Here is a 17,915-nt window from a genome sequence, read left to right as displayed (position 1 = left end):
GCACTTCTCCCCCAACCCTTTGCCCCACGTGGAATACTGCTGCTGAGCAGTCACGTCCTCCTCACCTTTCAAGGCTGCCAGAAGTGTCACCCCCTCTGACGTCATCTCCCCTGTAGATTTTCTCCTTCTCTACTCTGACTTCTATGGTGCTTCCAGTACCCACCTCCCAAACCCACGGGCTTCCTTACCTGCCTGCTCAACAACTTCTCTTCCTGGGTGGTGGCCTGGATGGCAACCCCCCTGGGGGGGTGGGGTCCATGCTCGATTGGCCTTATTTCCAACCTCTGTCCACAGGCCACCCTCCTCCTACCTCTGCCTCTCACCCCGGTGCCGGTTGGACAGTCCACAGGCTCCAATAAACACAGGTATAACCCTTTAGCAGTATATATCAAACGCCTTAAAAAGTGCATATACTCTGACCTAAAGTTCCACTTCTAGGACATTTTCCTAAAGAAAGAATTGAAATATATATGTGTAAAAATGTTCATCTAACGGTTATTTATAAAGGACAAAAATTGGACAGAACTGAAATATCCAATAGGGGATTTGGGGTTAAATATATTATGATACTATACCTGAATACTTAGAATATATGTAGCAATTAAAATGATGAGATAGATCTCTACTTCATTGGCATCACAATGTATTAAGTGTAAAAAAAAGATGGTAAGAAAAGTATACGAGAGTGATCGCTCTCTCTTCATATATGTATGTGTGTGTCTGTGTGTGTGAGATGTCTGTGTGTGGATAGATAAAGATAGATATAATATCTACCAAATGTTAACAGAGTTATCTCTTGGTGGTGAGATTAATGGATGATTTATAATATTTTGCTAATCTACACTTTTCTGCAGTGGGTTACTTGGGAGATTGAAGAAGCAGGAAAAACATTTATTTTAAAGCTGGGTGTCACAGGTTGGGCTCTAGGAGTCTCTGCAGGCTCCCCCCCATTAGAGACCGAAAGAGGCCAGGTGAGGCCAGGTGGGATTGGGGACGGGGTGGGTAGCAGGGGAAGCGGAGCTGGCTCCGGCTCACCTCCGGTCAAGTACGAGCCAGGCCGAATGACATCAGGTTTGGTTCTTGGCCTGGGTGGGGCATTCAATCTCCAGGAGGCACCTTGTAGCCAGGTGATTGTCCCTCCCCAGCCTGCACCTGCTCCATTAATCTTCCCTGTCCCAACCTGGCCGACAGAGCCCACTCTGTCTGTTGACCTAAGTGGAGGGTGCCAAGGGCTCAGGGAGGGGCTCCTGTTCTATACCTGCCGTTGCTCAGCAGCTGGGCCTGGAGCCCTCACAGGGGGGCCAGGTTTGTCAGCACTGATGGATGGGGAGCTGCGGGAAGGCCACTCTGTCTTGCCACCACTGCCCCACCTCCCCTGGCCCATGCTGTTCTTTGGAGTGTTAGTGCCCTAGACAGGATGGCTAATGAAATCCAACCTGCAGATGTCCATGACCCACACACAGACCCCTCCACAAGTACACTTCTGCAGTACCACAAGTTTTCTCATTTAAACCTCCCCTAAGCACGAGAGCATAGCAAGTCAGATACTACCTTTTTTATAGATGAGAAAATGGAAGCAATTAACCTAGCAATTCAAATAACAAGGTAGATCTGTATTTCACTGAGATTGAAAGATATTTGTAATATATTAAGTGAAGTAAGCATTGTATGACAAAAGTAGAGTATCATTTTTCCTGTGTAATATGGAAGGATATCTACCAGTTGTTAAGAGTGACACAGCTGATGTTTGAACCAGGTGTGTGGGCTCACATCCCATGCTCGTTTCACTGTCTGCCATTGCCTCTTTGTCGTGAGGTTCTTCCCTCCTTCAAGCTCCACCTCCTCCAGGTGGCCTCATGGGACTCCTTCCCCAACCGGGGTTGGGCCACCTCAGTCTTCTAGAAACTCTCTCCTCTGATGAGCCCTTAGGCTGGACACTGCCCACCACAGCAAGTTTGTGTTCGGCCTGATGTCTGTACTTCTGAGAGCCCCCAGCTGGTACCGTGAGGTCTTTGCCCCGACCCCACTAGATGAGGCCGCCCTCCTTCCCATCTCCTCTGGCATCATCCTGATGGCACCAAGTCCAAGACTCAAAGCTCATGCACTCAAAAGGAAAAGTTCCTGACTTAGATCCCACTTATTCTTCTTTTGCACACAATCCCACTCAGCTTGGATAACTGGCCCTACAGGCCACAAGTTTCCAGATATTTTGTAGTAGTTTGCAAGTTGCCTTGCCTGCCGTATTGCTCAAACTCCAGTTTTTCTCACTTAGCAATATATTGTAAACATTTCCCTTTTTAAGAAGCATTATTTTATGACACAATTTTCAATGGGGCATAGTAACCCCACTGAATATATATAATAATCTAATATATATTAGAATATATAATAATCTAATCTGTCTTCTGTGGTTGAACATTTCTTTTGTTTTTGATATTTTAGACACATATCTAATAATCCAATATTTAAATGTAATGTGTAATTTAAAATACAATCTGTCTAATATATAGTAATATAATTTGTTCTCCAAGATAGAACATTTCCTTTGCATCTTAATTTTTTGCCATTATAAAAGATGGTGTTATGAATGCCTTTGTTGACACATTTTCATGCAATTTCTTTTTAAAATTAATTAATTAATTAATTATTTTGGCTGCGTTGGGTCTTCAGTGCTGCATGTGGGCTTTCTCTAGTTGCGGCGAGCGGGGGTTACTCTTTGTTGTGGTGTGCGGGCTTCTCACTGCGGTGGCTTCTCTTGTTGCAGAGCATGGGCTCTAGGTGCGCGGGCTTCAGTAGTTGTGTCATGCGGGCTCGGTAGTTGTGGCTTGCGGGCTCTAGAGCGCAGGCTCAGTACTTGTGGCATGCGGGCTTAGTTGCTCCATGGCATGTGGGATCTTCCCGGACCAGGCCTCGAACCAGTGTCCCCTGCATTGGTAGGCAGATTCTTAACCACTGTGCCACCAGGGAAGTCCCTTATGCAATTTCTGATGATTTCTCTAGGAGGAATTACTGGGCCAAGATGTTTGACCATTTTCAGGCATTTGATAATACTGTCAGCAAGAAAGGATGGGTCAATTTTTAAAATAATTAAAGTAGTATATGGACATTATAAAAAAATTTTAAGTACAGAAGGACACTAATCATGACAGTAGCCACAGCTAACCTTCACTGATGATCTCTTGCAGTCTCCTACTTTTGTATGTTATTATATTGTATATAGTGTATATTTGTTGGATATTGTATTATACTGTAGCTACTGTGAGAGAGGCACTATCATTATTCCTATTTCACAAATGGCATCGAGGCTTAAAGAGCTTGCCTAAGGTCACCAAGCTGTAGGTGGCAGATCTGTCATCCAAGTGCAGGCAGCCCAGCTCCTAAGCCGCGCTCTTGTCCACTACAACAGAGAGTTAAGCGGCTCTCTCGCCTCCGTGGAAAGCTCTGTGCGGAGGAGCTACAGGAGCTGCAGTGGGAAGATAGGCTGTGGCGTGCGGGCTGGACCAGAGGGAGAGGGGACAAGAAGTCTCCCGGCAGGGACCTCTGCCATAGTGTGCCAAGAGTTGAAGGAGAGCCAGGGTGGCTCCACGAACATTGCAGAGGCAGAATCAACAGAGCCAGGGTGAGGCTGGCACCCAGGTTTCTAGCTTGGGATGTGGGTGGCTCGTGGTGGTGCTGTTTGTAGGAGTGGAGCCTCAAGGAGGAGGTGTGGCCAGGTCACAGAGGAGAAGCCTCGCTCTGCTCTGCTGGGGTTGTGCTTGTGAGTCTGACTGGCCCCTCCTGCTGAGGCCCATGTGGCTCTCTTTTCACACAACTCACACGGGGCCTGGCATGCACTGAGGACCGGTGGAGCCCCTCCTCTTTCTCTCTTACTCCCTCCTGTTTCATGTTGACCCGGTAAGATGCCTGTTGCCACCTCCCTCCCTGCTTGAGGCTTTGAGGATTCCAACCTATTTGTCCTGCCCCTGGAGAAGGGTGAGAGCACCTCTCTCCTTTCCCCCAGTGTTGACTGTTCCTAGAAGGGGAAATGGCCAGAAGGGGTCTGACTGCTAAACATACACCTCTTTCTTATGTATCCTCCCTGCTCCCTGGGCCCAGGGAAGGGAACACCCTGGGCCTGGCAACAAAACCACAGCCCAGAAGGTGGCTGATAAGAGATCCAGAGAGTAGGGGGCAGCCTGGCCCCTGCATTCATTCAGTTCAGTTTCTTAAAAACATTACCACTGAATGCCTACCACATGCTAAGCATTCAATGGACACTGCGATGAACTGGACACTGCGATGGCCCCTGTCTTCGAGCTGCGACCCTCTCTTAGCCAGACAGCTGAGACATAAAAGGAGAATAAACTTGGTGCCGTGGGCATGGAGGGGTAGCCTCAATTCTGCGTAGCGAGTCTAGGCTGCGAAACTGGGACACTCAGCTCCGGACACGGACCTGCCACTAACTCTGCGTGTGACCTTGAGCCAGTCTCTTCCCCTTTCAGGACTTCAGTTTCCACAGCTGTGAAGCCAAAGTTCAGGACTCAGGGGTCCATGAGGCCATTGCCAGCCAGAGCAAGAGGCAGTTCTGTTCCTGGATCCCGAGTCCTTTTTCAGTTGCTGCTAGCTTTTTGCTCCCACTCTTTAAAAGCAATGAGAAGAGGCTGGGATGGGGGCAGGGGACATGGGGACTGTAAAGAAATTCCCAGACTGATCTGTTGCTTTTTTTGTGTGGATGGAGGACCTGGGGAGTGCTGGGGGAGGGCGGAGGGGAAGGGCAGGGATGGAGTGAGGAGGGGGAGAGGAGGGTGCACAGAGGAGACAGAAGAATGAAATAAAGGCGAATTCAACAAAAGGAAGTGAAAAGTGAGTGACAAGTTTGAGGCTGCAGGCCCCAGGTCGGCCAGGCCTTTAGGGCAAAGAATGGAGACAAACGAGCTAGATTTTTCTGCTTGGTGGATAGTGAATGAAGAGCATCTTTTAAAACCCTATCAGGAACTCTTTGGATTGTCATTAGATCTGGAGAGGGGAAAAAGACGGAGGGAGGAGACTGCTGAATTTGGCCCCCTGGGTGTGAAAAGATCCTGATTCTCGGCAGGGTGGGGGTGGGGGGGGGGGTGGGGGCTTGGGCCTCCTTCCTGGAGCCAGGCACGCCTGGGCCCCTCAAAGCTTTCGGTAAATTATTTATTATTCCGAGGGCCCTTGAAATTCATTGGCAGGCTCCCCTTGCTCTCAGTGGGTGACACCACACTGGAGCTAGGAGGGGGAGGGAGGGCTGGGGTGGACACGGGTTTCTGATTCCTTGTAGGGTAACCAACCATCGGGGTTTGCTGGGGACAGGACTTCTAGTACTAAAACTGGGAAAGTCCTGGGCAAACCAGAATGATTGGTCACCAAACTTTGGGGTGAGACTGGTGGGGCGGGGAGGAAACTGACTTGCCCAAGGCCAGTCCCACTAAGCCACGGAGTCAAGGCTGGCCTGGTCTTGGTCTTGGCCTTGGTCCTGGCCTCCAGCTGGCCGCCTGGCTCACCTGCTCAGCTGGGAGAGAGGAGATTCTAAGATGGAGATTCTTTGCACATTTAAAAAAAGTTGATTGGAAGCATTTGAATATGACTAGCTATTAGATCATATTATAGAAATGTTAATTTTATTAAGTATAAAAAATGGCTTTTTTTTTTTTTTTAATGTCCTATCACCTAGAAATGGACACTGAAGTCTTTACAAGTGGGATGATCAATATCTGGGATGTGTTTTTAGAAATTCCACACAAATAAATATAGAAGTGTGTGTGCAGGATTGGGGCAGATGGGGGCGGGGTGAATAGATGAAATAAGGTTGACCATGACTTAATGGTTGCAGAAGCGGAGTGATGGTACATGAGGACATGGGATTCTATTCTATTTTATGCATGTTTGAAAATGTCCAAAACCAGAACTTAAAGAGAGGAAAAGTAGAGCATGGCAGTGGTACAGTATAGCTGTGGTTAGGTCTACTGCCTCCAGGGCAAAGGAGCCTGAGTTCAATCCAACTCCACCTCTCACTGGGTAACGTGTAACATGTTAATTGCTCTCAGCCTCAAGTTCATCATTTGTAAAATGGGAATAATAATTCTGATCTCATAGATTAACAGAAAGCACTAGAACTCTGCTTAGACATAGTAAACACTCAATAAAAATTAGTTGCCATCCAGAAAAAGGGAAATTTGGGGGGCCCTTTCAGCCCATGAGAACTCTTTGGAGCTTTGATCCTGTGGGTGTGGGTGATTTCCTGGAATAACCTTTTTTGGAGAGGTCAGCTATTAGGACCCGGGCCTCCTCTATACAACAAACCTCGGTAGGCTGGCTCCCTTCCCCCACCCTCGGCTTCCATGGAGCCCCCTCCCTGCCCCTCTCTTCTGTTCCCAATCTTATGTGTTTGGCAGACCTTAGTTTCTCCCTGCTTCCTCCAGGAGGTCTCAGTACCATGCTTGTGCCGTCATGCCTTTGTTTGACCAGTTTGACTCTGGTCTCTGTCAGTCAAATGTGAACTGCAAGAGGGCAGGTTTTAGTCTCCATCTGGGGTCTCTCTCAAAGGCTGAGCACATGGAGCCATGAGAATATGCTAGTTCACACAGAGGGACAGCACACACTCAGACACACATGTACATGCACACACAGAAGCATGGGCACATGCATGCACACACATATACATGCAACCTTAAGGCAGGTATATTGACACCTGCTCACAAGTGGGACCATCAGGAAAGAGGTCAGAAGGCCTAGAGATGCAAGGAGAAGAGAAGGGGGTCCTGGTCTTGCTGATCTGGGGGTCCATAGTGCAGAGCTGAGCAGGATTGTGAGTGGTAGAGACTGGGGGCCGTCAGCACCTGACACCAAGCTCACTGCTGAGGTCTGTGTTCTCATAGTGCAGTGCCAGGCACAGAGTAATAGTGACAAGCCACTTGCCTCTATGCCAGGAGACAGCACCAAGAGACCTGGATGTTGGAGGCCAAGAGCTGACTTCCTGCCAGACTACAGCCATTGCTGATGGTACAGTGGTAGCAAAAATGGAACAATAAAAGCCTCCATTTACTCTGCCCCTGGCACAGATGCTGAGCACTTGTCTTGTAAAATTTCATTTAATTCTGACAATTACCCTCTGAGGTATCATTGTATCCTTTTATAGTTGAGGAAACTGAGGCTCAGAGACATTAGGTCACACCGCTGGGAAGGGGCAGATCTGGGATTTGAACCCGGAGTGTCTGTCTTCAGAGCAGCTCTCAGCTGCTACACTCTATTATGTAATTTTTGTTGAGCAAATATCAAACAAACAAACAAACAAACCCAAGAAACCCCTGAAACTGGGGAAGGATTTGTGGTTGAAATTGTATGATGTCTTGGATTTGCTTCAAAATAATCCACAGAGGTAGTGCTGGGGGAAGTGGGTAGGTATGTGGGTGAAAAACAATTGCCTCTGAGTTGATAATTGTTGAATTTGGGTGATGGATACATGGGAATTCATTATGCACCTCTATCTGTGATTTTTTTCAAAATAAATTTTACTGGTTTTGGGTTCTACCTTGGCTACACCATCACTAGGTGACCTTGAACATGTTGCTGAACCTCTGTATGCCTCCATTTTCCCACTGGGCCTTGCCGCATCTGTTTCCACCTCATTGCAGGACTGCAGCACTGCTTAATTTGTGCCTATGGATTAAGGGGTGTGGAATCTGGATCTGCTGAGACACAAGCTCCCCTGTTTCTAAGGACAGCCATGGATCCCTTCTAACTGAACATCATTCTCTGCCTCCCACTTTCCAGAAAGAAGAGTTGTGGCAGAGCTGCCTGTGTGTTTGGTCTGTGTCCGGACTCCTAGAGTGGAAAATATAAGTGTGTGTGTGTGTGTGTGTGGTGGGGAATGTGCAATGCCCTGCTCACTCCACCTGTGTGGGTCTCCTCTTCTCTTCCAAGTCGCCACATGTTCATTCCTCGTTCAAAAGGAGCATAGGGGCCCCAGGCAGAATGGTGGTGCTCAGACCCTGGGGGAGGCAAATGAGACTCTGGGCCTCCCAAACACTGGGGATGATAAATGGGGTCCAAGTCTTTCAGGCTTCATTATAGAGTCACCATGGGTTTGCCCAAACCATGGCAACCGATTCAAGCAATGATTAACCTAATAAAGCAGAGGCAAAGGGGAAAAAGATGCATTCAAGACCCCAAGTCAGGCTCTGGTTCTCTAGAGACAGTAAATTTCCCTTCAGTGGGTACGGTGTCCAGGCTCCAGACGCCCTAAATCTCTGCCTCCGAGAGTGGGGGTGGGAGGGCCTGTGAAAGCAGTAAACGGATGTCAGAGATCAGCTGGGGTAGCTCCAGTGCTCGCTTAATGGTGCCCCTCCTGGGCCCTTCTTGGAAACAGACCCAGCACGGGGGACAGAGAGACACCTGCTTTAGCCCCGGGAGTCAAATCACCTAGGCCTTCTTCTTTTGAACTTTGATATATTTGGTCCTAGGGAGGTATATGTGTGTGAGTGCACACATGTGCGTGCACATGTGTGTTTGTCTGTCTGTCTCTAGGGTGTAGAAGGCAGGCAGCAAATATTCTGCTACTGCCGCTGTGATGGGCAGCCTCTAAGATGGACCCCAATGATCCATGCCTGCTGGTATTCATGCTCTTGTGCAATCCGCTCACCTTGGCTGTGGCCTGGATTTAGTCATTTCTAGTGAATAGAATGTGGCAGAGGGATGAGATGTCACTTGTGAGATTAGATTACAAAAAGACTGTGGCTCCCGTCTTGGGTGTCCCTCTACCTCTCGTTTGTTTGCGTTGAAGGAAGCCAGTTTCCATGTTGTGAGCTGCCCTGTGGAGAGGGCCACGTGGCAAGGAACTGAGGAAAGCTTCTGGTCTAAAGCCACTGAGGAACTGAGGCCCTCAGTCCAATGGCTCTCGGGGAACTGAGTCCTGCTAACAGCCACATGAGTGAGCTTGGAAGTGGATCCGGCCCCAGCGAATCCAACAGGTAAGACTACATTCTTGGCTGACACCCTGACTGCAGCCTCATGGGACACTTGGAGTCAGGGATGCCTACCTAAGCTATGCTTGGATTCCTCACCCACAGAAGACCCACAGAATAAATGTTTCTTGTTTTAAGTAATAGAGTTTTTTTTGTAATTTGTTATGCAGCAATAGATAACTAGTAGGACAGAGGTACTATAGCTGGTGATGATGTTAGGATAGCAGGAGCATCAGTTTGTCTCCATAATTAACAGGCTTGGGCAAGTCATATAAACTCTCCCTGGTTAATGTGGGAAAGTCAGTCCTGGTCTCTGCTTTCTTAGCTAGCCTTCTGTAGGCTTGAGATAGAGATGGGGTGGGAATTATAATGAGGTCTGCTTCAAATTGCAGGCAGGCACATGAAGTGTATGGACATACCTGTCATCTCATCTGAATCCTCATAAAACCCTATGAGGTAGGTGTGGTTTTCTTCATTTTGATGTTTGGAGGACTTTTTATATATGGAGGCTTGGAGAGGCTAAGCAACTTGCTCAAGTGATAGAGTTAGGAAGTGCTGGAGTTGAGATAGATGCCAAGCTTCATGCTCTAATGGACTATCTTAGGAGGGATCACCCACATCTGACTATTGGAATTGTTACTGGTGATCTCAGAAACAATGATACTCTTGTGATAACCCAGTCTCACCAAATCAGTTGGGGCATCTTCTAAAATAAACCCATTGGCAGCCAAAGACAGGCTATTTTGGTGCCGAGCAGGGTATGATGCAGGAAGGGTAATGGGTCTCTGTATACTTTATTAATTTATTCATTCACTTATTCAACAAATATTCATTGACCTTTGTACAGCAGCCAGTCGGGGGAAGGGTAGAAATTTCTAACATATAATTGAAATACCTTTCATTCATTCAGTCAATTCACTTACTCTAATTCATTCTAAAAACATGTGGCATATGGTTGAGAATGGGTATTCACTGGAGACAGGAAGGACACTTCCTTTTGCCAGTGGAGGGCACAAATAGCAAACAGATAATCACAAATGCTACCTGGAAAGTGCAAGGATATTCTTATGCACAGGATATTATGGAAGCAGGAGCAAAGAGGGAGGAATAGTTCAGAGAAAGATTCTGAGAAGAGGTGATATCCACGTTGGAGATTTGGGGAGGGGGGAATGAGGGTTTGGGCAGGGACAGCAGTGTGGGAAAAAAGCATGGAAGTGGTACTGACTGTGTTTAAGGGTAAGACTTCAAGCAGGTCAGTATTTCTGAGGGTAAATGCCAAGGCAAGCAAGACATTATGAAAGAAAGGCTGTTGCAGCAGGACTCTGGTCATAAGCATGAGTGATTCGCGATGATAAAAGCAAATATTAGCACATATAATCCAATGTAATCCTGACAACAGTCCTGGGGTGAAGACTGCTCATCACCTGCCAGAACCCATTCTTCACTTCTTCCTAGGCACATAGCCCCTCTTCCAGTTAGACTGAGGGGATGTGATCATGTACTCCCAGTGGAGTGTTAGCAGAGGTGAAACATGCTACTTCTGAGTCTAAGCTTTAAGACTGTGGGTGAGGCTCCTCCATGACTTATTTCCCCTTCCCACTGGCTGGGACCCATGGCAATGAGCCTCAACCATGTGGATGGCAGGGACCTAGGAGCTGGGGGAGGGAGAAGACGGAAGGAGTGTGGGTCCCTGAGTGATGCCACACAGCAGAGCTATCCACTCACATGGAATGCTCACCTCAGAATGAATTATTGGTGAGTCTGTTATAGCAGCCTGGGTTTACTTTAATCTAAACTCCATAAGGTAATATTATTATCCCTGCTTTACAGATGAAGAGATTGAGAGAAAGGCTAAGGAACTTGTTGATGAGTCAGACTGATAATTAGTGAACCAGATGGGAATTGAACCCAGATCCATATCACATCAAAGCTCACATTACAACATCCTTCTGTATTGGAACGTGAGCTTTATCCCAGGGATGATTGGAACCACTTGAAGATTTTAAACAGGAGAGTGACAGTGTTATATTTGCATGTTTCTGTGGCTGCAGCATGGAGGGTATAGGGACAAGTATTGAGATTAAATGTAGAGAAATCAATTGGGCAGTCTCTCCATGTGAAAGTTGAGAGCCTGAACTAGAGACATCATCATAAGGAGGTAAAGGAGAGGCCAGGTTCAAGAAATAGTGGGAAGGACAAATCAGCAGGTCTTAAGGGTTAATCGGTTGTGGGTAGTAAGAGAGAAGAATCAAGATGAACCCTAGATTTCCAGTACGGATGACTGGGTGATGCTAGTTAGTGAGATCAGGTACAAGAGGCAGCATTAGTTTGGAGTTAGGGGAGAGTAATTCCATTTTGAACATGTCTCATTTGGGGTGCCCAAGTGACATCTGGATGTATAATCCTGGAGCATGGGAAAGGTAGATCACAGCTGGGGAGGGTCACCGGGAAGGGGTGGGTGGCCCTTGGCCTTTGTGCCAGCTTGCACTGCACAGGAGATTCAAATTCATACAAAATCAACCTCCTCCACCCCAAAAAATCCTGGGAGAATGAGAAGAATTTGAGACAAATGAAGATGTTAATAATAATAATAATAATAACAATTACCATTTATGGCAGCTTAATGTGCACTAAAAGCAAGCACATTTAATCAGCCCAATTAAGTGGCTACTACTTATTGTCCCAACCCTACAGGTGAGGAAAAGGGGCCTTAGGGAGGCAAAGGGGTATAACTGAAACCCACTAGTTAGTGGCAGTACCAGGCTTTGAACTAATGTCTGTGTGATTCTGAAGTAACTGTTCTTAACCACTCTGCCATTTATGTATGTGTCTGGAGGGCTTCCTTTTGTCTTTGTTCTTGGAATAACTAAAATTTCGTTTTAACCCAAAGAATGAGACCCCCACCTTTTAATACTTAAGAGATTTATTAAAGCATCTTGTCACAAAGATGGAAACACATACAAATCAGAAACATGCAGCCGTCATCATCCACAGTCAAGTTAAAATGTTGTATATTTTTCCCGTTTTCATAGCTGAAAACTTCAGATCTTAGACCGAACTCGCTCACCCTGAGTATTTAATTCATTCTTCCTGAAAGTATCCAGGGCAGCAAATAACCAAAATACAAACTATTATATAAGGAAGGTGCAAAGTTAAAAAAGAATATGTGTGGAGAATGCCCCCTTCCCACCCCCCAATCAAAGGCAAACAATGGCACTTTGCTCTTGCTTAACCTAGATTGTCTTCAAAAATTATCGAGGGCAAAGTTCCAAACCAGTTTTCCAGTTAGGGCTGCTGCATCCTAAGCTTACAATATTTTTCCACTTCAGACCTCTCATATGCTTTCAGAAATTCCTCAGCTGGTAACTAACTCAATTCTAACTCCATCATTTATAAGGGAATTTTTTTTTGTCCTAGCTGAGAAAAGGACCTTTCTGGGGTCGGTCATACAGTCAGTTATTAGCAACAGAGTCTGTGCTTTCACCACCATATCAAGGAAACGGACAGCCTTCTGGGTCTACATATCCACAGGGGGCTCCCTAGGGACTCAGCACTGGAAAGGTGGGCAGAGGCGGTTGATAGGTGGTTTTCCTTACTGAGAACGCCAAGTTCCCAGGAGCGTCTCTCCTCTGAACCGATGCAGTCATTTCAGCACCATGGTCAGGGGCACGCCGCCGCTTTTCAGGACCTCGGTGCCCGACAGTGTTAGCCAGGCATACGCTCTCTCCCACCGCTTTGGTCCTCGGATCGCAGAAGCAGAGGGGGCACACAGCAGCCTGTGAATGTCGCTAGGGTTCCGGAGAGCGGCCAAAGCGCGAGGGAGTCTCTTGGTCTTACAAGACCCAGAGGACACAGCTCAAGTCAGTACATAAACACCTAGAGACTGAGTTGGCAAAGAGGGAGAGAGCTCTAAACTACTAGCCTAGAGCCAGGGTCATACTTTTAGCTTGCTCCAATAACTCACCGAGTGATTGAGGGCCTTGGGCAAGTCACTTACTTCCAAGACTTTGGGTCTCTATTTCCATGGGTGTCACCATCCTGCCTTGCCCCCCTCACCGGCTGTAGGAGGGGACCTGAGATAAGAAGTGTCCAGCCCCAAGTCTCCCACAGTCTGTGCTCTTGGCCCTTTGAAGGTGGAGCAGGCAAGTAAGGTGAGTGAGTGTCCCTGACGCCCCCCACTCCTTCTTGCGCACAGTCTGCAGATATTGAAAAGGGGAGGAGAGGGAAAAGAAACCTGACAGAGAATCTTAATTGCATATATGTGAAATGTAATTATAATATACTCAGCATTTGTTCTGCACCACATTCTCAGCCAAATCTCCTCTCCCTCTCGCCCCCACACACACTGTACACACACTGTTCCCCTGGGTCTAAAGAATCTTTCCCACTGTCTCTTTTCCGTGGTCGCCCGGGCCTATAATCCCGTCCATCATAAGCAAGGCCTTCTCTTAAGCCCCCAGAAATCCAGTGAAAGGGTATTAGGGACTCTCTCCAGCTTCTCATGTGAATTAGCTGAGGCTCAGAGACTTGTCCAAGGTCACACAGCCGGGCAGAGTGGCCTTTGGGTGAGAGGGGGGGCAGAGGGCGCCTGTGGGGTTGCGTGCTCCCCCGGCCCCGCCTGCCTTTGTGCCAGCCCTGCGGCCAGGCTCCCAGACATTAGCATTCCAATAGCCCTGGGACGCTTTGTCCTCCGACTGTGGGCCGGCTTGGGGATGGGGTGGGATGGGGGCAGGACACCATAAATCTACCTGCTTGTGTGTGCGGACGGGGTGGGATGGGGTGGCCGCAAGATTCATGTGCTGTTTTTCTGGAAGCCAGGGCTCAGACAAAGGCACAAGAGGGGGAAGGGTCCTTTGACCGGAGCATCCTTCCTGGCCCAGCTTGGGACCCTGTCTAGGTTTTGGGGAGCTGGGGCGCAGGCGACGACCTCAGACCATGGGAGGTCCTGCAGCCACTCTAGCTGAGGTGTAGTGGGTGGGCTTCCAGCTGAGACCCAGAGCAGCCTGACCAATTGTAAAAGCCGCCGAACGCAAAATGCCCGAGGACGGGTGGGGGTGGGGCGGGCGTAGTGGTGATGCCACTGGGCTAGTTGTAGGCGCCACCCAGAAATGTTTCCTCGCCCTTCTTGATGAGGGGCTCTTTGGAAACAGGCGTGGATGAGGTTTCCCATCTCAATACTATTCCATGCGCCTTGATGGAACTCATCCTGGGCAAGGAGCCCTAAACCTTCCTCCACCTCCTCCTGACTTGGAGACTAGAGCTGACAGCTCTGGGGGATCAAATCCACCCTGACCCAAGGTGGCAGCCCAGTATGCGAGTTGGTTAAATAGTACTTTTTTTTTTTTTTTAATTTGTGGGGTGAAGGACCAGTCTGCGTGTGTTGGGTGACTAATAGCTCCTTAATGAGCGCCCTCACAGGCAGGAGAGGGACTGGGCAGTGGGTGTCTCCACCTGGAACACAGGGTCCACACTTTTTCTGCTTCTGGAAGCCATTCACAACAAAGGAGTCCCCTGCCTATTTGAACACTACTTTCCACAGCCTTTCACAGGAAGAATGATCTTCCTGCTTGAGGACTTCCTCTCCAAACCTTTAGTCCTGGCCCAGAATGCCACCTTCTCTGGCAAGCTTCCCAATCTGACTGCAGATAACAGTCCCACTGTCCCTTCTGTGGCTCCTACCTCCACTCAGCACCAATGTTTTTTAGCCTTGAATGATTTTGTCTATATACTTGCTATTGTCCTAGGAGGACAGAGATGGACCTTCCTGATTTTTATGTCTTTCCACCCCTCCCCCCAATGCCCAGTAATTAGCAGACCCTGGCTTGGTCTGTGCAACTTGGAGCTGCTGACACCTGCCCCAGGGTGGTGCCCCAGGTGGAAAATTGGCTGCTGCAGAAGTCACCAATAACCCATTAATCTTTTCCTTCCAGATTAAAGCCATGAAATACAACAACAGCCTCATTCATTCGTTTGCAGCGTCCCCCCTCCCGCCCCCCAAATCCAGCCCCTGATAACTAAGACTTATCTCCTCCGAGCTACCTTTAGGGACCTAGGAAGAGAGGAGAAAGGAAAAGCTCAATTTGAAGCGGGGAGGGCATAAGAGGCAGAGACAAGAGGCATTAACCCCTGCAAAGCCACCACCTTTGCACTCTAACACAGGAAAGCAACCTACCCTACCCAACCACTCCCGGCCCCTGACTGTGCCATGCATTCCCCACTGGGGTTGGCCTGCTTCTTCCCCTGGCACCCAGGGCCAATCCAAGGAGGCCTCCGGGGTTCAACTCGTAGGGTAGTGTGCCCACCCTCCATTTTCCTGTTCCTGAGAGTCAGGCCTGGGTTTTAGAGCTCAAACCTGCTTCCCAGAGGTCCTGGGGGGTCTTGGAAGCTAATGTGGGGCTGCTCCAGCAGTGCTCTGGGGACGTGTCAGTGTCACTGTGCATCAGCCCTACTCTACCTTGGAAGTAATAGAGAACACGGGGCTGGAAACCTTGAATAGTTCCTTGAAAAGAATAATAGTTTATTCAGTCAAGTTTGCTGGGTGTTGCGAGGTGTCAGAGACTGCAGCCGGACCCTCCACTTTCTCTACTCCCTGCTGCTTAGTTCCATGAGTCTAATGCCACAGCCTCAGCACCGGCAGCAGAGTAAGATGAGCTCAGAAGATGTGCTTGGGCTCTAAGCACTTTGGGAAAATTCCTGGGATGCCCAGCCTACCAGCATTTCTGAGGGTTCTGACCCTGCTGCAGGGTTATTACTCCCTCCCTTACCCAAATGCAACAGTCACTCTAAATCCAGGCTAGTGGCATAGGGGAAAGGGCCAGCACCACCAGTGAGTAACCCTAGTTGGAGGCTTGTCTTTCTCCTAAACCACTGTTTGGAATAAGACAAGTCGCTGCCCCATAACTAAAACAAGGGGGCTGAGCCAATGATTTTTAAGAGCCTTCCAGCTCTTCCTTTCCAAGTGTGTATGGCTGACTTGCCCTGAGAATGCAGTCTGCCTGGCCTCCAGCCTAGCGCCATAGTTTCTCAGACCAGGCCTCAGGAGGGGCCCCAGATCCCCAGAAAAACTCTCATCCCTCTCCTTGGACAGGGCCCTCCTCCCCCAACCCCAGCTGCAGAGGCTGGGCCCTCCCCTCTGCACCGTCAAGTTACCTTGCTCAGGCTTCTTTTTATTGGTTCAAAATCTCATTCACCAGTCCCTAAATCATCTTATGTACAAAATAAAAACTTTTCCCACTGTGAAATCTCATCAATAAATACAAACGTGTAAAACAGGGGAGGGGCCATATAATTTACCAGACAAAAATTCATTTCAAAAGGTATCAGATAATTTACAAACTGATTTTCTTTCTTTTTTTTTTTTTTTTAGAGACAAGGGTGCTTCAGTTTGCAGGGTGGTGGTGGAGGCGCTCCCCCAGCCGAGCTGGCGCTTTCCCTGTTCATAGCCTCGTCTCCCGCCCCTGGGAGGGCAATGGCTCCGGGAAATTGCACGAGGAGAAGGCAGAGGATCGCCTTGGTGAATTAAGGCAGAGTAGAGAGGCCCAAGCCCCGGGGCTTGATAGGGACTAGAGGAGGTCAGCGGCATCTTTGAAGAAGACACGCTGGGCAACGGGAGCAAGTGCTGAGAAAGCAAATATTGGATTAAGCCGCATTGGGGGAGGAGTGGTAAGAGACAGACCGGCAGACAGACTTCAGTGGGGGTAGGGTGGCAGAGACAGTGGGTGTCACCTGCTGTGTAGTGCTATCATTCTCGTCTTTTCTGCACGAGATTTTGGGGTGGCCACAGGGAGAGGGCCTAAAACGCGTGGAGCCTGCAGTGCCCACTCGCGCGGGCAGCGGCAGAGGGTTGCAGTTGGCTCGGCGCAGAAGACCAAGGGATTTGAACCCGGCCTGCCACCCTCTTGGGCGCCTGGGCCCGCCAGGGGTCAGCGAGCCAGAGGCAGCAGGAGCAAGTACGCCTGAGGGCCTCCACCGGGCGTCTCCGACGGCTTCCGCCCCTTCCCTTTCTACCATCACCCACTGCCCAGCAGCGGACAGGCCCCTTCACAGAAAGTCTGAAAAAGCCAGGGCGCCAGGGTGCAGCAGGCAGGCAGGGGAAGCAGGCGCCTGCAGCCCGGGGCGCTCCTCCAGCGAGGCGGCGGGACTCAGGCTGCCCGCCTGGGAGACCGGGGAATAGAGGGAACCCCAGTCTCCCGGGGAGCCGCCGTCCGGGCTGGCCAGCTCCTCACAGTGAGGCGCAAGAGACTCCAGCCCGTAGAGGCTGTGGTCCGCTATGCGCAGCGTCTGCGTCAGCGCCCAGATGTAATTGTGAGCGAAGCGCAGCGTCTCGATCTTGGTGAGCTTCGCATCGTCCGGGAAGGTGGGCAAGACGCCGCGCAGCGCGTCCAGAGCGGAGTTGAGGTTGTGCATCCGATTGCGCTCGCGGTCGTTGGCCTTCTTGCGCCGGCTCCGTCGCTGCTTGCTCAGAGCCAATTCACTCTTGGGGCGGCTGCGCCCTCCGCGTCGCGCACGGAGCTTCCTTGAGGACCCTCGGCAACCGCTCCCTTCCGTCTCGGCGCAGTTGCCCTGCAAGCGAGTGGGGCTGGGCGGAGCGGATGCGACGCAGGTCACTTCGTCGTCCGAGGCACCCAGGAAGGGCTGCTCCGTCTCGTGGGTCACTTGGACAGCTGGCGCACACGAGGGATGAGGCGTCATCCTGCGGCGGGGTTAGAGGTAAGGGTGAGAGTGGGTCAGTCACCCGGGCTCAGTTCCCGATCCTGGGGCCAGGTGGGAAAAATCGAGAGAAAGCCACCCCCCACCCCCGCCGGACCGGAGGACCCCGTTTCTCCTCTGCTCATCGCTCTGTGGCTCCAGGCGTTACCTTGCTGTAGGGCGCAAAGGGGTAGAGAGCCGTAGGCAGTGAGAGCAGCGGTGAGCTGCGCTGGCTTCTTCGTCTCCAAGTTCAGCTGAGAA

General features: G+C 49.6%; 1 protein-coding gene across 1 annotated transcript; it reads right to left on the bottom strand.

Annotated features, from left to right (window-relative positions):
- Positions 1-16,909: 16,909 nt before the first annotated feature.
- Positions 16,910-17,688, bottom strand: NEUROG3 (neurogenin 3). Its single transcript, XM_007454567.1, has one exon. It carries the CDS (start codon positions 17,655-17,657, stop codon positions 17,007-17,009), a length of 651 nt encoding a protein of 216 aa, XP_007454629.1. The 5' UTR covers positions 17,658-17,688; the 3' UTR covers positions 16,910-17,006.
- Between the last annotated feature and the right edge of the window lie 227 nt (positions 17,689-17,915).

Source organism: Lipotes vexillifer, unplaced genomic scaffold, assembly GCF_000442215.2.
Source record: "Lipotes vexillifer unplaced genomic scaffold, Lipotes_vexillifer_v1.1 scaffold708, whole genome shotgun sequence".
Lineage (NCBI taxonomy): Eukaryota > Metazoa > Chordata > Mammalia > Artiodactyla > Lipotidae > Lipotes > Lipotes vexillifer.
The sequence above is the reverse complement of the archived record's forward strand: the minus strand, read 5'-3'. Positions and strand labels throughout refer to the sequence as shown.